We start from the raw sequence: 19,694 nt of genomic DNA, 5'->3' as shown, positions 1-19,694 counted from the left end.
AAATGGCAACACAGAGGTGAGATGCAGAGGCTGCTTCCATTTTACATCCATTTCAAGTGAAAAAGACAAGGAATGCATGAAGAGAGACACGGCAGCATTATTCCTGCTGTTTCCATAGGTGCAATTCCCTCAGGCTGTGTCTACACAAGGCAGGAGCAGAGACAGGGATGGGGTTGTAGACACAATACTTGCTGCTGAGCAACAGCCTCACGAGTTTCCTCTCACTCAGGTCCACACCAATTGAAGTTGCAGGCTCTGCTGCAGACTGACCATCTGCCACTGGAGCACATTTCCCAGTTACCACCTGTGCAAGAGCCACTGGAGCACATTTCCCAGTTAACACCTGTCCAAAAGTCACTCAAGGTCACACTTGAGAGACCCAACAAGCAGGACAGGGGACTGTCAGTAGGTCACATCAGCAGCATGCTCCCAGCCTGAACCGAGCTGTTGATGCCCTCAGAGGACAAAATCAAGAGGAACTCAATTCATTACAGAAGACAGGCATAGCCCAAGCTCTGCATGGAGGATACCACAGCTTTATGAGATTCAACTGTAGCTGGAAAACACGTCACACTCATCATGAAACCAACATGCATTCATACTCAAATCATCAGGTTCAGTTACACAAGTCTAGACCAGTTCTGCCAGTATACAGTACATGCTTCTCCTTTGCTTTATATAAATCCAGTTTCAGTTTTATTTTTTTCCATCAAAACCAAAAATCCTTCATGGAACAATGCAGAAACATTCACTGAAGCAGACCTTTGTATTTAACAGACATTAATTAGCAAATTAACAACATTTTTCCTGACTCAAGTTTTATTTTGCAAGTTCTATTAAAGCACAAAGCTGCCCCATTTTTCACATCTCAAAGATTAATAATTTTCACTCTGATTGATCAGTTAACCCTTCCACTTTGCAAGGTCACAACAAATGAGAGATACAACTATCCACTGAAAGCCTACAAAAACCAGCAGATTCCTGCCATGAAGGAGGAAAAAAGGGGTTGAGGTCTATAGCTCTTAGACTGTACAATCAGAAACCAGCCTTTATTTTAAGCTATGACTGCAGGAATCCACTGGAGAAGAATCAGTCTGATCCTTGTTCCTTTCTTATTACATGTTGGGAGAGAAGAGATCTGCTGTTGGCTTAGTTTTAGCCTAGTCCAGAAAAAACACACCTCAGATGCTAAATAATTTCAGATTTTTTTCCTTTCAAAAATTCCTCGACAATTTTAAAGTTTCCCAGAATAGCAAACGAGTATTTTTAAATTTATCTGACCTATTTCTCAGTTTTCATTTTCACCACCAGTACTGTGGCTGAAAAATACCAGTCCACAGTTTTTGTGCCCTGTAGCAGGTTTTCTCTCATGGCACGAAAAACCTTCCTATCACGTCTGAAGTGAAAACCTCTATCTACAAGAAGGGCACAAAAAAATTCTTGGCATTCTCCAGAATCAGATGACCTGGTTCTATTCACAGGTAAACCACTTATTTAACAGTTCATAAACCCTAGCTAAATTAAGAACTATATTAATTCCTGTCTAAAATTTCAGGAGCAGGCAAGATAAAAACACTGGCAGCATGAATGTGAGACAAAGGTGTAACACAAAAGATCAGTTACTGCGCCTGTGCTGAGGGAAGGCAGAGCACAGGGAAGCTGTTTTGCCTCCAGGATGCCTAACCTGAGGAATAACAGCATTTGACACTGGATAGGCAGCCAGGAAAGGCTGTTTAGTGAGCAGCCAGTGGCTGCTTGTTCTCACATCAATAATCCTACTTGATCCACAGCACATTTTAAAATTTTCACTGGCAGAAACGAAGAGACCAAAATTGCTCACTTGCATGCCTGCTGTGTGCAAGTGTGCTGGAGATGTAGGCTGCCAGCACACTGTTAATCCACCTGCATGAACCAACTGTGACAGAAAAATTACTTAAACATTACCACACACCTGTGTAAAAAAATGAGATTACAAAACCACACTGGAATCTTAATATCATGGCCAACACTTACTCTTTCAAATGGAGTTCAACACTGACATTGGTGTGTACCCATTACTTCAGTATCACCCACCTCCTTTGTCATACCAAGATATGGTTTCTCAATCTTATCTTCCTAACAGTAAAAAACACTTTTCATTTAATGCAATGCTTACATTTTAGTTGAGTGCAAGTAATTAGCTCTCTCAGGCAGTAACACCAGAATTGCAGCTGACAACTTTCATTTTAATAATATCATCACTTTCCCACTGAAATCGGAAGTCTCAATCTGGCAGCTCTCGTATTAAAAAATTCCCCAGTGTAGCACCTATAAACCCAAGGGCTGACTCAACCATTCTCCTCAGGGTAGGCTGAAAGCTGATGGCCTCATGGCATCCATCTAGGACAGCAAATTTCCTGCCTGCCTCTCCCCAGATAGGAGATTTGGCAAATCTGGCTGAGCCTAGAGGAGCTGCATCAGTGGGCAACAGGGTGAGGGGAGGTGCAGAAAAGGTCCTCTCTCTTTAAGGTTGCTTTAAAGGAATTCTCACCTTGTTTGAAAAAAGTCCATGATACCTGATACAGCTTCTTTGTTCTCTCATTCACATTTTGGAGTCAGACCATGAAACATGTGCTGAAGCTCACCATTTGTCTAAGAGCATATTTAGAATAGAGCCTAAACAAGCACAATCACGCACAACCCTGACCAGCATAACATCTGCTCTGCTGTGCTTACTGTTCAGGCTACCCCACAGGTGGTGTATAAAGGTTGATAAAACAAGCAACAGATATTTGTGCAAGAAAAATGCTCCAGAACTCCCCCAGAAAGCAGTAGAAACACCCCTCCTATCTGCTCAGGAACATTCACAGAAACAAGCAGTAGGCAGTAACAACATCCCTAAAACTGGTAAACAAGGCACAAAACGAGGTATATGACACGGAAATAGCCATCACAAACTCCTATTTACATGTTTATAAGTCCTTTATAAAGGACTATAGGACCTTTATAAAGGTCTATTATATTGAAATTATTTTGAAAAAAAAGTACTGCTTGCACTAGAGGATCGGATGGCTCTAGAATCAATTCCAGATGAAGAAGCATAATATACACAGACAGACGTACTTTGCCACCTCAGCTGACATTTATTTCCTCTAGCTTTTTTTCTTAATAAACAGGAAGTTACCTAAAATGCACAGACCTCTCCTATGACACAATGCAGTTGTTTTTCTTGTAACTGAAGTTAGTGCAGAATGTACAAGTAAAATGGTACCTTTGTAGTGGTGCACACAGTGACCTCATGCTGCATTTATATGAAACTTTTAATACACAGCCAATTCCTTTGAAGTCTGTACTAACTGTATGAAACGAATGGTTTATTGGTTTACTGTAACATCTAAGGGTGTACTCTGCAAATAGGAGGCGGAAGAAAAATTGAAAATACTTGCACAGATTTTACAGTAATACTTTTCTAACAGCTATTTCACATGCTTGATGAAAGGCAGCAGTGATTTTTTTTTTAATTTTTTGAACACACAAACCCAGGATTCTACTAAAAAGTAAAAGCCACACAACCAAATACTTGATCTCATTCCCAGATCTCCACGGACTCTTGAAACTACTTCTGCCAGGAGAAATTCTGGAATTATGGCCCTGCACAGACCTATACCACTTACCACAGGCAGTGGAACAAATGAACATAGAGTGAGCCTGACTGCCAATTTGGGAAGAGACTTGAGTACTCCCCTTCGTGGTCTCATGTGAGGGTAAGTGCTCTTATACCCACAAAGGTCTCAGACCTTTCTTCAGGCCAATAACAGCCCAAAGAGATCCATAAGTTTCTGCCTTTTTGTTCTTCTACTGCCACAAAGGTGAAATAAGAAACGTTAATGGTAATTACCACATTGGGTTCTAAGAATTAGATTCAGATCTCCAACCCCTGGGGAGATCACATTCACCCACGGAAAAAACATAGTTTGGAGTTTTCTTTATTACTACAGAACTAAGCCTACCATGCAATATGGGATCTTCTTTTAAACTGATATTAGAATCTTGGGCAGGGGCAGATCACCAAACAGTGAGAACACAAAACATTTCTCAAAAAATCATGAATGGAACAAAACTCCTGCTATTAAGTATGAAGCTCACTGGTTAAAATGCTAGTAGGAGTCAGGGAAGCAAGGAACAAATAACTGTTTAGCGAAAGTTCAAAAAAATGCAGGTCTCCAATTAAGATTTTGACATGCAAGTCATATAAAGAGCCTTAAATCATTCATAAGCAAGCCTTCTAGCCCAGCTCCCCAGAATAACATGCAAGAATTGAGACCTCAGATGGGGGAAAAAACCATGCCCCTCCTTCTTCCTCTGTTTCAAAGTAATTCTGAAATATAAGTTTTATTCTTATAGTCCCTTAATGTTATCACAAGACAAGACTGTTAGAGCAAGAGGTGGAAAGTTAAAAAAAATAATAATCACATAATAAAGAGAGGCCCTAAAATTTTTAAATCCTTTATATAAAGAAGACTTAGGGTGGAAAAATACCAGTAAGTGACAGAGAAATGCCCTTAATTTCTCATAATGTTTTCTATTACAAATGGTTTTAGCAAGTTAGAAATGGTTTTAGCAATGGTTTAAGTTCTCAACAGTAATGACTTACATAATGCAGATTTGACTTGTTAATATAGCCAACAGAAAGCCTCTACTTTCCAATAATTGGCCCTGCATTTAAATCAGGTGTCTATACCTTCTTGTCCCAAACCCAAACATCAGTATTTCCTCAGGTTTACAAGGAGTTGAGATCCTTTGTTATAGAAAGCACTGCATCAGCTGAAACAGAGTGTAAAATTACAAGCAAAAAAGCATGTTTTGCTGTTGTTTAGCCTAAAATAAGAAGAACCTTTTAGCCTAAAATAAGAAGCTGGTGCTAAGAAATCACCAGAGAAAGGAGCACCTGCAGCTGTGGCACTTACAAGAGTTGTAAGTAACCCAAGAAGCTAAAAGCCACTCAACTATGGCTATTTATTTTGTGTCAGAGAAACATATGACAGATTATATCAGTACTTGCAAAATTAAAATGTAGCCTCTCTCTACAGACATAGCACTTCCCTGCCATATCTGCAAGTGCCACAAGACAACATTTGGCAAAATGACAACAAAATATTTACCATTCAGCTTCAGAACCAAAGGATAGGTTTTACCCTTCTGTAAAGTTTTCCACTGAAATCACTGTTACTTAACAGGACACAGGAGAAAAAGACCCCTGCTCTCATCTTTTTGCACCAAATCCAGGGTTTTTGCTTAATGATACAGGCAACAGCCTGTACCTTGAGTTCAAATCACTGAGAAGTCTGAACACACCTGGGGTAATGATCTTATCAAGGGACTAAGAGAACAGCTTAAGTTGGGATAAACTGTCTCTGAAGCTCCCACAGATGCAAATAGGGAGAAAACAGTAATGCAGGGAATTCTGACTCTATTAAAAGTAAGCAAAAGGTCAGTACCCAGCAGTAGGCTTTTTAGGGATGACCCAGAATGACTTCAGCACAACCTGGCTTGACCTTCCCTGGGTCCCAGTATAGCACAGTGTTTCAATGTAAACTGCACTGTAATTGCATGGAACAGCAAGAGTTATTCTGCATTTTGCTGCTTTTCTTTCCTCATTTAACTTTTCGGAGCAACCTTGAACTGACAGCCATAGAATGACAGGTCATCTGTTCAGAAAATCCCTATCAACAACAGATTATCAGGCTTAATTTCCCTGTATTTCCCCTAAATTGATCTATTCTGGATCAGGGGATATCAGTTTCATTTCTAATCTAAGTTTAATTTCTATGCAAATTTAGATCCTTGTTCATAGGACCAATAAAAAGAATGTCTTACAGATTTAAAGAGGAGAAAGCTGACAAATGGGCCTCTGGCTTTCATCACTAAAAAACACAGCAGCCAAGCCATGCAAATCATGCAATCTGCTGTTAACTGTAATAAAGGCACCGTCTTGAGTGAAGGGTTTTCTGTTTAACACTCTACTGCTGCTCCTCTGTTCCAAACACTGTCCACGTAAGACCTTCCTCTGTCAACAAATGAGAAGTTTCCTGATCTGCATACTCGTAACTGGTCACAAAGGCACTCCTAAACTTTATACCTGTACAAGTAAAGGCAGAGGTTAAATTCATAGCTTTTATCAAGCTCACCCAGCACGCTCTCACAGCACCTCAAACCTCCTCCCTAGCTTTGCCACAAACACACCAGAAAAGCACTAGAGACATATCTTGCAGTGCAAAAAGCTGCAGGGTTCCAAGATATGTGCCAATTTACTGCTTATCTGATGCATGGAAGCATAAGCCACAGATCTTCAGAACAACATGAAATTGCTCCTTACATAAAATGTCTGGTTTTCCTTCAGAAGTCTATTTCAGTAAAACTACCAGTGTCCTCATAAACAATATAAGCACAGCACCTGTTTATGTCACACAGTATCGCTTCACAAATGTCAGCTAAGAATATAACGAATTGAAGAATATTAATACTTTTTTTTCTTAAGAAAGTTCTATCAAGCTACATTATAGATCCCTCTGGCTAAAACAGTGTCAACCCAAATACAAAACATAATGTCTTTGGACAAAGAAAATACATTTACTTAGGCAGACAAACATGCCTGAAAGCCTCAGACAGAGGAAGGACAGCAAAGGGAGCAGAGTCCAACCCCTCCAAGCTGGTCCCTAGAAATTGTGTGCGAGGCTCTGCTTCACCTTTACTCATTCTGCCTGTTTTTCTTCTGTAGTTTGGTTTCATATGAAGAAGTGCTAAATCCAGAACAGTGACTGGATACCATTTCTTTACTAACACTGAAGAGGCTCCACAAAAGCTTTCTGCACCAACAGGAAAGAAATAGGCCAGGGTTTACACAGGCAGAGATATAGCTTGAATAATTACAGGACTCTAGTTTTCAAAACAGAGGAGATGAAAACTGCTTCTCTCCTAGAAGTCAATGCAATTACTTGCTTTAAATCCTTCCTCAAAAACCAGAAGCCCAACTAGAAAAATGTGGAAAAAAATTCAAATGAATTCTCACTGAAGTAAAGAATTGGAGCTAACTTTTGTCTAAATCAACTTTAAAAAACACAATGCCTGTGAAGGACATGATAGGAGCTTATATAAATATAAGCCGTTTATCTCACATTCCCTTAAGTATAAGGAAGAACCTCAAAGTTTCAGATTCGTATTTCCTACTTCTTTTTCATAAAAGCCCTTCTGAGTGTTGGGCTTGAAATATCCCAGTGCCACAAAAACTGTTAACCTCTTCCTTTAGCACTTTTAAACATGAAAAGACTTCTCTAAACATGATACTGAGGAGGTTACAAGCTCTGAAAAACCAAAATCAAAATTTTACTCAGAAGAAAGGAAACTCAGCTGACTATTTCAAAATGTAAATGCACTGAGAGCACTGACTGCATGCACACATGTCCAGACAGCCAGGTCAGCAGGCCAAAGCGTGCAGCAAGTTCTCCATCTGCCTTGACACTTATCCTGCTTACCTGGAGTGACAGTGGTCCTCACCCCACTTTACCTTTGGTTTTTTGTGTGCTGGTATTGAAACAAGGCAGACTGCACTCAGACACTAGTGATACTCTAGCCAGAGCTATCTCAGCTATGTTAGGTCACAAAAAAGTTTTACAGCTTAAACAGGCCCTTTAAAGTCACTGAACTAGAATGCAAGTAGTGCAAAATGCTATCTCAAGTCCACTAAAGTATTTTAAAGCTTTTATTGTCATCAACAGCTATCAGTAAATAATAAATTTATCTTACACAGCTGTACCTTTCTTTATATTATGGATGGGATACTCATTCTGAGATACTCAGTGATGCCAGAGCAAGGAAGGGTTAAACAGCACCCTTTTAAAAAGTGAGTCTGGTTCAAAGGAAGTAAGATGCAGTGAAGTTCTACAGACAAATCTGATTGCAGTGAAGTTAATACACTGAGTAGGGGCACAGAAGTAGGCTAAACAGCGAGAAAAGGAAAAAAAAAACAGAGTGAAGAAGATGGCAAACTTTCTTGGGCTCCTGACCTTTCAGAGTAAGTATTAAATAAAACCAATCTGTTTAATTCTCAGACAAGAACTTTCAACAATAACATTCCTTGGGTGTGCAAACAAGAAAAATCCTGGCCAGCAAAGCCTAAGAAGATTAGCATACAGTTTTTAAGGGTCCATTAAGTCCTTTCAACCACAGTCTCCCCCACAATTCAAAACTGAGTTGTCCTAGACTCAGCATCACCTTTGAAAGAAAACACGTCTTTTCCTTGAAGCTGAGTTTGCCAGAAATCCCTCTGCTCCTCTAGCACGGCCTCAGGACCAAGCAGAATAGCTGAGGCAGCCATATAGTTCACCACAGGAATGCAATAACACGTGCACCAGGTATGCAGATATCACCCAGCTCTGAGGAGCTCAAGAGTGAAGTACCTCAAGACAGGAAGAGCACCAGTACAACCACACGTGGTATCTAAAGCCCAGCAGAACACCACATATACACAGGTATTTTCTGAAAATCTGTTACTACTTCAGCTTCAAACAGCAACAGTAATGGAGATGCCAGAAAACAGAGCAGCCAGAGTATCCATGAGCACTCAAACCACCACTGCCACCCTCTCCACTACTGGGAATGATGCAACAACCAAGTGGAAACAGAGTGTTACTTATGAAGACAAGGAAGATTTTTCCAGGCACATCTAACCCTAATTGGAATGTGCAATTGTTCTTTTGCGGGATTAGAAGAATCCAGAAATCAAACAACCACACCCAAAGGATCTTAAACTGGAAGAAATGAAAGGCAGAGTCCACATGATTTGGAGACAGATGGCAAATCCCAAAACCTCGGGAACCAATGCAACTAGTGAAAAAATGTATGGAATATGACACACCACAAATGACACACCACAAATACCAGAAATGGCTGTAGTATATATAAGAATAGTGTTTTCCTAATAAAAGAATCTGCTATCAGAAATCCTGCATAAACTAGTTGCTTCCAACATCCTAAGTGTAGTTCTTGCTTCCACCTGATGTTGCAATTCCACAGCTCAGGGAATGAGCCAGCAACTCTTTTTCACAATACTACTACTCTCTCAAGTCAGATTTTCCATAAACCAATTCTGAAACACGTATTCTCTAAAGCTCTTCAAATAAAAAGTCTCACACTAGGAGAGGGGGAAAAAATGTATGATGACAACTCATAATTTAGCCATTTCTAAGAAACCTGAAAATTAGCTGAAAAGAGATATGAGCATAAGGAATGTAAAAGCAGGTTAGCAGAGCCAATTATGATCAGCTGGGAGAAACTAAATATATGATGGGTAATACGTTAATGGTTCTTGAGACAAAACATTACAATGGCATTTGTTGGGACATCTGATTCTATTTTATTTTTTTAACTAGTAAGGCAGCTCATTAGCTCAATACCATTTGGCAAATATCTGATGAATACACAAGTAGTTCTTTTCACGTTTTCCTATCCCCCCTATACTGCCTTCAGTAGCTCTCTCCCCACGTTTTCTTCCTTAGACTTCCAGCTCTCTCTCCTCCCTTCCTCCACACAACCTCCTTCTCCGTATAACTTGTTTCTTCCCGGGATGGATTTTCACCCCCAGGTGCCTCGCTGCTGCAGCACCTGCGTGCCCGTGCACAACCCCCGTGCCTCGGCTGAGCAGGACCCAACTGCAGCGTCCCCACACCGCTCACCTGTGCACAGCTGGTTCCACTTCACCCACAGCACCTGCGCTCACCCGCTCTCCGCTGAGGAACAGCGGAAACACTGCTGTGCAAACACGCGACAGAGCTGCCAGCCTGCAGAAAGCGTGTCCGTGGCCTCCTCCCCAGCGCACCCCGCTCCCGAGCCGCCAGACACCGTTATTGTTGTTACCGCACGGCCCCGAGTACCGCGGCCGGCAGAGCCCTGCTCCGGTCCCTCGGGAGCTCGTTCCCAGTCTCCCAGGCAGGCACCCACCCGCCGGTTCCCCCCTCCAGGCATTTTCCTGCCGGAAGCCCCGCACACGAGGCGCGGCGGTGTCCCCTCCGCGACCCGGGCACAGGGACACCGCGCGCAGGCGGAGACCGGGACCCGCCGGCCCCGGCGCGGCCCCCCCGCCGGCCCGGGCCGGGGCTCCGGCACCGCAGCCCCCGCTCTGCCCCAGGGCAGCGCCGGCACCGCAGGCTCCGCTCCCCCGGAGCGCCCTCGGGCTCCGCCACCAGCCCCGTCCCGCCCTGCTCCCCGCCATCCCTCCGTGCCCACACCGGCAGCCGCCGCCGCCGCGACCCCGTCCCGCCGCTCACCCAGAAGGGCTCGGAGGCGTCGGCGCTGCAGAAGCTCTCGATCCCCATGGGGCGAGGCGTCCGCGGACTCCCGCGGCAGCGCTTCCCCGTGCGCAGCTCTCCGTGCCCGGGCGGCGGCGGGGCCGGGCCGGCAGCGCCAGCGCGGGGCCCTGATTGGCTCCGCGTCACCGATGCCGAGCCCGGCGCCGCCGCCGCCCGCGCTGCGCGGCCCCGCCTCGGCCGGCACGGGGGCGGCCCCGGCCCCGCGGGGTGTCCATCGTCCCGCGGCCCCGGCCGGGCTGGAGGGCGGCTCCAGGAGGCTCGGCCGGAGCCCAACACGTGCCTTTGTTCAACCCAGACATCCCCCGCGTACCGCGGCGGAATCACCGCCCCCTGCGGCACCGCAGCCGCGCCTGCCTGCCCGGTTCTCCTGCGCCCTGCCTGCCCGGGTCTCATACCCCCTGCAGCCTCCCGGCTCCCGGCCGCACCACACCTGACCCTCGGACTCGACCGCAGCCCCTGGCGGGGCATCACGGCATCCCCCTCCACGCGGCATCGCTCCGGCCCCCAGGTACAGGGACCCCACGTACCCCCCCAGCAGAGGCACCGAGGGACCCTGCCGACCCCAGGGCCCCGCAGGACTGAGCCAAGGCATCGTCCTCGGGGAAGGCCACAGCGAAAGCCTGCGCTCACTTTCAAACAGCTCACTTTTCAACGTGAACCAGTTATACTGGTTTCTAAGCCCTGAACTAGTTCAAGTTGATTAGCACGAACTGACCCAAACCAACTCCATCCACAAACAGGTTTGCACCAAAATATATACTAGTCGAACTAACTGCACTGCCACGTAGTTGCACTGGGTTGTGTCTCAAGGTGCACTCTTCACATCTTACTTAAAATGCATTGGTTAAACCCACAGACAGCTTCAGTGCTCGGCTGACTATCTACTGTAGTAGAATTGACCAGCTGGAATGTGGTGGCACAGATGTAGCAATGGCATCCTATGCTGCAGCAAAGAGCAGTGTGGTTACATACTACCCTACAGTAACATCTGAAAGCTTTAATCACATGAGTTACATAAAGAACCTCTCAATTTAATTTTTTTTTTCTTTTCAGAGCAATTATGGTAACGGACAAAGAAAGAGATAGGTCTCATTTGTCTAACATGTAATTAAAAAGCAGGTATCACAAATAAGAAAAACATATCACAGCCTGCTTCTTTACTCACCTGCACACTTTCACTGCAGTTTCAGAACTGTGCTGGTGGTGGCCAGATTATTTATCTGACTGCAGCATTTCTGGTCTTGTCCCCCAGCTCTCTCACTCCCGGGGTATCCAGGGGCAGCAGCACCGGAGTTCAGGCCTCACCAAAGTCTCATCTGCATTGATGAACTGAGCAGAATCATCAAGAAAAGTCAAACCAAACAAATCAGGAGCCAGAAGCTATACAAGTTTGTGTCAGTTTAACCCCTACCTTAGTTTATACCATGTTAAAATCTTTATAGTATTGCAAGAGAACAGCTAAATGTTGAAGTATGCTTCCCTTTATTTATATGAAGAATACTGTTGTCCTGTTTTGTGTACTCTATACATTGATCTTTAAATCATATTAAATGTCTTGGTTTTTTGATGTCTCAGTGTTCACTATGACTTGAAAAAGTTACATCACAATCTCCAACATGTGTTATCCTACTGCCCCTCAGCTGATAGGAATTCTCTTTTTGTTCCAGGTGCTCTGCAGCACATATAAATGCTAGTAGCTCTGACAATTAATGCAAGCTATCCCATAGTTGAGTTGGAAGAGCTTTTCTCTTTTAATAGCACTATTGATAAAATAGTAAACCAGAAAAATGCTAGAGATAATACAGCCTCTAAGAGCTTACACTTTTATATTAGATAAGAATATAAACTTACAGCTGAAATGATACAGCAGAAAATTATTTAGGATACAGAGATCATATGCAGGTATTGTTCCAAACAAGAAGACAGGAAATAAGCATGAAGTGAGGAGGGTCAAGAAAATGACATTTTTATCCATATGTTTTTCTCAAGATATTATTGTAAGCTAAAAGACTAAAAAAATTTAAGTTACACATTCAGGATCCAAACTTTCCAATTAGTTTAAAATAATAATTTTTTTCAACTTCAGACTGTCCCAATGTCACCAGTGGTTGTGCACCAGGTTAGTGATGTTTCTCATCAAATGATACTTGGATCTGCACCTCAAATTATTTCCTTTCCAATTAATTCAATCTCCTTCCCTTAGAAACTCTAAGCAACAGCTACAACAACAATAATGTAAACCAAAGTGCAGTCAAAATACACAATGAATAATTAATGTGAGAGGAAGCAAAAGACTCTAGAAGAAAAATGTAGCAGACTCAAAATATTTATCGTGAAGAAGAAAAGACAGAGCTGACACAAGCCCAAACCTGCAGAGATACAGAACCAAGGTCTCAGAGTACCAGAAAGTCACTGAACATGGATTTCACAAACCATTGTTACAATAGCATCTTTTAAAACACATAATAACGCAAGAAATACAAACTGCAATCTTGTTTAAAAAGGGATTTCCTTGCAACCAGAAAAAAAAAAAAAAGAACCACCCAAAATTCTGGTTTGGACCATTAACTTTGCTTTATAGGATACAAACTGAAGCAGGATAGGAAATACAGGGTGGAAAACTGCAACAACTTATCAACTGGAAATCGGGTGTAATAGCAGAGTGACTCATAACAGCATGGAGAAGTTTGGAAGGATGCGAAGAGACATGTTTTGACTGTGAAAATGCCTTGCGTGTTAAATGTAAGGAGCTGTTTGTCCCCAGAGTTGCACTGGGGATCCGGGCAGCAGGCACAGGGTGGAGAGGCACCCACAGCTACGACACAGTGACTGCTGGGGTCAGGAAACAGATTGACTCCACCAGTACTTCTAAAGACTTTTCTTTCCCCGAATTTTATTTATTGCCCCCCACCAGAGATTCTTTGGAAGCTCATCATATAAATATTTGCTTTGAAAGGAAATGTAGAAAACCAAACAAATAAACGAAAAATCCCAACAGCCCACCACCACTACCACCCTTCAGCCTTGTGAGCCTCAGGCTTTACTGCCTCACATTTTCCCTCAAGCCCCAGCAGGCTGCTCCGTCCAGACCATGACAAATCCAGTTCGTTCACCCACACCGGCTGCATTTCCTTTGGGAAATACTTCATGCATTGACAAAATAAACACTGTTGACTCATCCCAGCAACACGGGGCACACGCACATGCCTCCAGACACGCCAGGGATCCTCAGAGTTGCAGAACGCGCCGTATACAGTTACATTTTGGCAAGTCCTTTAAATTAGAAGCTCATCTCTGGCGAGTCCTTTTAACTAACAGTTCATCTCTCAGAGAGTCGGTACAAAACTCCTCCGCTACACAGCTGGGGGAAATTCTCGCTCATTCTCCACGTTTCCTTTCTAAATAATTTTCTTTTTTTTTTTCCCCTCTCTAAATAAAGCTCTTTGATAATCTTTGAAATTATGGGGGGCGGGGGGGGAAGCACAGCAACCTTGACATGCCACAGGGCTGAACCGCAGCCAGGACACCAAGCGGTAACTCCGCAGGCACCATTGAGGCGGCGCTGGTTATTTTATTACTTTATCCCAGCGTGACCTTGCCCGATAACAGAAGACCCTCCTGGGGCTCCGCTCCCTGAGGACACTCTGCACTCCCGCCCGGCCCCTCAGGGACGCTCCGCCATCCCCGCGCCTGCGCAGCGCCCGCCCGGCCCCATCCGGGTCCCGACGCGGCCATGGCGACGGTGGCGGAGCTCAAAGCAGGTCGGGGGTCGGGGGCGGCCGGGATGGCCGTGAGGGAGGACGGGGGTCCTGGCGGCCCGATGGGTTTCGGAGCTGCCCCTGGCGCTAAAGGGGCCGCCGCCCTTCGCCCCGCACAGCGCACTGCCCCCTCATGCACAGCGGGCTGTATTCCGCTCTGTCTCACCATTAAACACATCCTGCTCCAGTTATTCCTCTTCTGAAATTAGCGAGCGTGTGTTTACTACTAAAAAAAAAAAAAAAAATAATTAATTTGTGACTCCTCTGAAGGCTTAATTTTTGTCTGTGACGTGCCTGGAGCCGTTAGGCAGCGGCACGTGCCCAGGTGGAGATACCTTATCGCTGTCGCGCCGGAATTATGTTTATGCTTGGATGCGTTGGGCTCTGAATTAACAGATCTTTCTATGGTAATAGTTTTAAAGGACACGCTGGAAAAAAGAGGCGCTCTTGGAGAAATCAAAGCGAGGATCAGAGCTGAAGTGTTCAATGCACTGGACGACCAAAGCGAACCTCGGCCGCCGCTGTCCCATGAGAACCTGCTGATCAATGAACTGATCCGTGAATACCTGGAATATAACAGATACAAATACACAGCATCTGTTCTAACTGCAGGTACCGGGGATGACTTCCTGTCATCACTGTAATAATAGTCATTCATTGTTTGAGTAATTCCACTGATACTATGGAATTAATAAGCCGCACAATCTTGTTCTCCCTTGGAAATTAATGTGGTGCAAACAACCTCTCCACAGCTTTACTTGCAGCATAAAGCTAAATCATAGTCTTAGTTTTTGAGAAAACTTACACTCTGCTCCTTTCACTTAAGTTATATTGTTTATAGAGTAGTTGATGCAAGAGCAAGAAAATCTGCTCGCAGCCTGCAACAAAATACTTTTCTTGAAACATCTAATAACAGTACTTTAGAGAAAGACTTGTTTGCCTGATTAATTTATCTTTATACTGTAAGTCTTCTTTAATATTTTTCTTAGATCCTTTTAGAGTGAAGATAAAAATGGTAATGTGCTATTGCAAATTATATGAGTATGAAGCACTAATGTTATAAGTGAGTTCCCTGGATTTACAATATACTGTTAGTTACTAATTGTCTAAAAGGGAGGTGTGTGCTCTCCTGCTCTTTTGAAGTCTCCTGCTAATTGGTGATGTTTTTCTTACCAGTCTTAAGAATTTGGGGAAAATCTTTTTTCCAGAATCCGGCCAGCCTGAAGTGCCCTTGGATAGACAGTTTCTTGCCAAAGAGCTGAATGTAGTCGAAGACGCAAGTGGAAAATCAGTGTAAGGAGGATTTTTAAAATGCGCTGTATATTCTGTATATCAGTATATTTTTCTCTTTAGCGTTATTACAAATCACATATAAATGTTCTCACCAATTGAAATGTGACTAGATCACACACCTGGCTCTAACATGCTGGATTCATGGCAAACATGGGGCCATTTTCAAACATGCTCCAAACTACCATTTAATCCTGCCAACACCGTGGCATTCTCCAGATAGAGTCCTTGCACACCAAGTCTTTTACCAGCACAGTCTGTTTGCTACAGGAAACAGATATGTTCTTTGCATATCAGCGAGCTGCTTTGTAGAGCAATAAAAAGATTATTTTACTGTGAGATTAGATATAAAATTCACAGTGCTCTGATACAAGGGCATCAATGAGCTGAGGGCAGAAGCAGGTTTAAGCATGTTCAGCAGTCTCTGTAGTTTGTGCTGTCCCGTCTGTCAGGTGCTTAGGAAGGACCAAGTTTGGGGTGTGCAGTGGTGGACTGCTGTATAGCCCACCAAAATCTGATCCTTCATGACTGTGTGGATCCTTCTGATCCACAAAGGAGAGAATGCGGGTGTGTTCTTGTGCTAAGCAAACTCTGGTTCTTCACCTACCAGGGGATCTGCAGTTCAGTGCAGAGCATCTCCTATTCCAAGCTTTTTGGGGGAGTGTTGGTGTTCAGAGTGAGCTTAGGTCTGTACTTATTTATGTATTGATACTTGGCATAATGTATTTTATATCATTATAAAGACATCTGTACATATTCTAGAAGTAAGTATTATGGTCTAAGAAGTTCCAAGGAAAGGGTGTATTTTTAATTCTCAGTATTTATAGCCTCTATATAGACTACTTTGTAATTTCTCTCTTAAACAGACCTCTCCTGTATGGAATTATCTCTCATTTCTTACATGGTGGTAAAGAAGAAAGTACACACAATACCTTTCCAAAAGGGTCTTTGCTGAATTATCCAAAGCAGAATCTTATCAAACCACCTGCTGAGAGAAATCAAAAAGGTGGGTGCAGTGTCATTTTTGCAGAAACTTTCTTTGTGACTAGATTTCCTATACCATACATATGCATAGAGCAGCATAAACATGCAGATGGACACAGTGTATCTCCTTCTCTGTGTGAGGAATGCTTTGAACTGACACCTTTTTGTAAGAAAAGTCTTCAGCAGAACAGTGTTTATACTTGACCATACACGTTGCTCATGGATTCATTAAACAAAGTTCCTGCTTTATCCAGCTCAAGAAAAACCCATCCATGATTCCTAAAACTACCTGTGCCTTTGTTTAAACAAGTGACCACCTTACCCCAGCTCTCCATCCCCCTTCTCCCTGCCCATGTCCCAGTGGCACAAGACACACAGCATACAAATCCTGTTGCCCTTGGAAGTGCTGGACTGGCCTTCAAATGTGTCAGCAGTAGAACTTTCTCTGCTATATGGGAGTGTATTTTATTTAAAAGCAGACTTTTTAAAGTATTGCAGACAGCCAAATTGATAGAATTTTCCAGCACAGTACTGTGTTGCTTTTGTTACCTTGTAGTTACAGCTACTTACTAGTTTTTAGAGAGAAGGGATAAAAACTCATTGTTTAGCTTTATACCATTAAGATTTTTGGACTGTTGAAAACAGAAAGTTCATTTAAATTGGACAGCTGTGCTGTCCTAATTTGTAGATGGTAGAATGCCATTTATGCATTTAGAAACAGAGATTTACTGCTCTGCAGTTGTTTGTAAAGACGACTCCTCAGTATCAGAAAGGTCATACACCAGATGGCTTCACCATTTCCCTTAAACTGGCCAAATTGTACTCCCTTATACTATCACAAATATGAAAAGGGTCAGCTAAAGACAGTCTTACTACATTGGTGATTTAATACAAGGATTTAACATAAATTCTCAATAAAATATATTAAATAATGGGCATATCTCTGTTTCCTATCTGGTCTAACTTACCTAATTTCTGTAGAAAGTTCTTAACTCTTTAGCTGTCAGTTCTGTAGATGGGCATAAACCTTTTCTGAGGACATAATTCACATCCCACTGACCACAGGAGCTTAAGCCCTGAGTTCACTGCTCTATAGTAAACACTGCTAAATCTTATTTGCCCTTTCTGGTCTGCTTTCTGATTGGTTACAATTAATACTGCCTAAGCTACAGGATGAAAGGGTTCATTGGTCTAGTTTTTTCCTTCAGAGTCTGCTTGGCATATTGCTTCATTTTTTACTGTGAGAATTTAGTACTGTCCTGTTAGTACTATCAACTATTTGGTTTGTATCCAAAAATTTGAAAAATATGAGGCCTGAGATCACATAGACATCTAAAAAGTGTGAGAGAAGTACCAGCCCCCTTTTTTTAAACAATGCTATTTCCCTTCTGCCAGAAGAGGGGGCTGAAGAAATAGAATTTCCTTACCAAAACTGCTATAAATTTCTTCTTTGTTAGAAAAATAATGATTCCTATCAGAAATTTCTCCATTTTTAAAACAAACTTAGTGTGCAGAAGAACTGTTTTTAAAATATAACTTTGTCTGTCAGTTCTGAAGTTGTGACTCTGTGCAGGGTCGCCCTGCCCTGTTAACTCCAATATAACTTCACACAGAGATTCAATTGTTTACAGTTAGTTACAAATTCAAGATTAATCATATTTAACAAGTAACTTGCTCTTCATGTTAGAAATTGTCTTGCTTATTTAGGTGTATGACTATTCCAGCAGACTGGGGATCCTGATAAAACGTGGATTCTGTTGTTTCAGTTCATTCACTATAGCTGAGTTGGAAGTTGTCTGAAGTCTAATCTTGAGTAATGCAAAGCTTTTATCTCAGACAGGTGCATGGAAACATTTATTTGTAAAATTGCCTGGTTTTGATATTGTTTATCAAAGTTGATAATAATAGAAAATAACACACCTTTAGGTCTCCAAATGCATGAGAATATTTATGTCTGTGTTTCATTTTCAGACAGAATTCCAGAACCAGGAAGGATGGCTGGCACAAGCATCGAAGAGCCCCTTGTTTTACAAAGTATAAAGAGATGACATCTTTTATTCGCTAATTTCTCATATAAAGTTCTGTAAGAGTTAATTTAGGACATTCTTTTTGCATAAATTTCTCCAACAAATCCAGTGGGACCATTTCAGCTTGTAACATCTACCCATGAGACAAGGACGACGAGGTCATACTTACTGTCAATGAAAAAATGTTAGCAAAGGCTCTCCTCCTCCAGTGCTGGCAGAAGGAAAACTGTATAGGAAGTCACATCAATGAATCCTGTGTCTAGAATTTGGCTTGAAAATACTGGGTTTATCCAACAGATTTTTGTTAAGTAACTTACCATTTCTGCACTTTCTTTACTATGTTATGTCTTTGTGTGTTTTTCCTGTGTTTCTTAATAAAATTTTTCAATTTTATTCTGCGTGGTATTTTGAGAGTGTTCAAAGTAAACCTTCTAATCATCTTTTTGAAAAGGAGAAGCTGTTAATTTCAGATAAGTCAGGGAAAATAAATTTTAATCGAAAATTAAAGTCCTTTAGAGGGATAGTTGTTTTTAATTCTCCGGAAGCGAGGACTATATTTATCTTAATGCCACCAAACAAGTGAGGGTAAGTTTTTTTCCATCTGGAGTTGCTAAAAATTGTATGGTCTAACACTGGGTATATGGGAGGGGAAGGAATTTCTGGGTTTTTTTCCCAAACAACATGAAACTCAAAGTCAGGCAAAGCTAAAAATAAAGTTTATAATAGATTACTGATTCCCAGAGCTCTTTTTTAGCTGAGGTATTTACATGTTTTGAAATTTATTTTAGAAGCCAAACTTAGAGGAGTACATAAAAATAACAGGTCAGCTATTTTTTTTCACTACTCATTTTAACAAAATGTATCAATGTTAAATGTTTCCAGTGGTACTGAGAGGAATTTCATATAAATAAATTTCTAGGGTAAGGTTCCTAAAAACCTTAATCGTTACATAAATGGTACAGCGAATAGGGGGGAAAAAGAGAAGAAGAGAACGTGCAGTTTGTGAATTTGGAAGGACCCTGAGTTGTACACACTGTGAAGTTTTGCCTTTGTCTTGATTTGACCCAGTTAGCATTGCAGGTGTATTTTTATTTCTGCCAGGAGGCTCATCTGTGCTCTGAAACTGCAGAGAAGTTACGAGTTGAAGGGAGAGGCTGCATTTCTCCATTTGAAGCCTCAGCAGTGAGCTCATCTCCCTGCTGTGACTGGCAGTGCCCCTAGCTCTCCCTTTGCTCATTTGTGAGTGTCTCAGGACTGCTGCCAGAAGGGGAGGACGTGTTTGGAAATCAACC

The 19,694-nt window shown here is 42.5% G+C and overlaps 2 protein-coding genes and 1 long non-coding RNA gene across 8 annotated transcripts in view; 1 reads left to right on the top strand and 2 right to left on the bottom strand.

Moving 5' to 3' along the window:
- ABCC1 (ATP binding cassette subfamily C member 1) overlaps nucleotides 1–10,406 on the bottom strand; it is a 50,090-nt gene extending 39,684 nt beyond the window's left edge. For all 4 annotated transcript variants that reach the window (XM_027743996.2, XM_027743998.2, XM_027743999.2 and 1 more), the window contains exon 1: nucleotides 10,302–10,406. In XM_027743996.2, coding sequence (XP_027599797.1) covers nucleotides 10,302–10,349 — 48 coding nt within the window. In that variant the 5' untranslated portion in view covers nucleotides 10,350–10,406. The remainder of the gene's footprint in view (nucleotides 1–10,301) is intronic.
- Nucleotides 10,407–12,070: 1,664 nt separating this feature from the next.
- On the bottom strand, nucleotides 12,071–14,721 carry LOC120325043. Its single transcript, XR_005566832.1, has 2 exons — nucleotides 14,437–14,721; nucleotides 12,071–14,327 (listed from the first exon to the last, which is right to left on the bottom strand). It is a non-coding gene; the product is annotated as an uncharacterized LOC120325043 (long non-coding RNA).
- Nucleotides 14,022–18,795, top strand: CEP20 (centrosomal protein 20). 3 transcript variants are annotated; one of them, XM_027744005.2, is made up of 5 exons: nucleotides 14,022–14,104; nucleotides 14,516–14,713; nucleotides 15,310–15,394; nucleotides 16,258–16,397; nucleotides 18,347–18,795. In XM_027744005.2, the coding sequence occupies exons 1-5, from the start codon at nucleotides 14,077–14,079 to the stop codon at nucleotides 18,421–18,423; spliced, it is 528 nt and encodes a 175-aa protein (XP_027599806.1). In that variant the 5' UTR covers nucleotides 14,022–14,076; the 3' UTR covers nucleotides 18,424–18,795. The 3 variants fall into 3 exon arrangements, with proteins under 3 accessions (XP_027599806.1, XP_027599808.1, XP_039246144.1); XM_039390210.1 differs by lacking the exon at nucleotides 14,022–14,104 and having other exon boundaries at nucleotides 14,456–14,713; XM_027744007.2 differs by lacking the exons at nucleotides 16,258–16,397; nucleotides 18,347–18,795 and having other exon boundaries at nucleotides 15,310–15,398.
- The last annotated feature ends 899 nt before the right edge of the window (nucleotides 18,796–19,694 follow it).

The sequence above is a fragment of the Pipra filicauda genome, unplaced genomic scaffold (genome assembly GCF_003945595.2).
Source record: "Pipra filicauda isolate LSUMZ 115617 unplaced genomic scaffold, ASM394559v2 scaffold127_size2900866_pilon, whole genome shotgun sequence".
NCBI classification, from domain to species: Eukaryota; Metazoa; Chordata; class Aves; order Passeriformes; family Pipridae; genus Pipra; species Pipra filicauda.
Note: the sequence above shows the minus strand (reverse complement) of the source record. Positions and strands in the feature narration are given on the sequence as shown.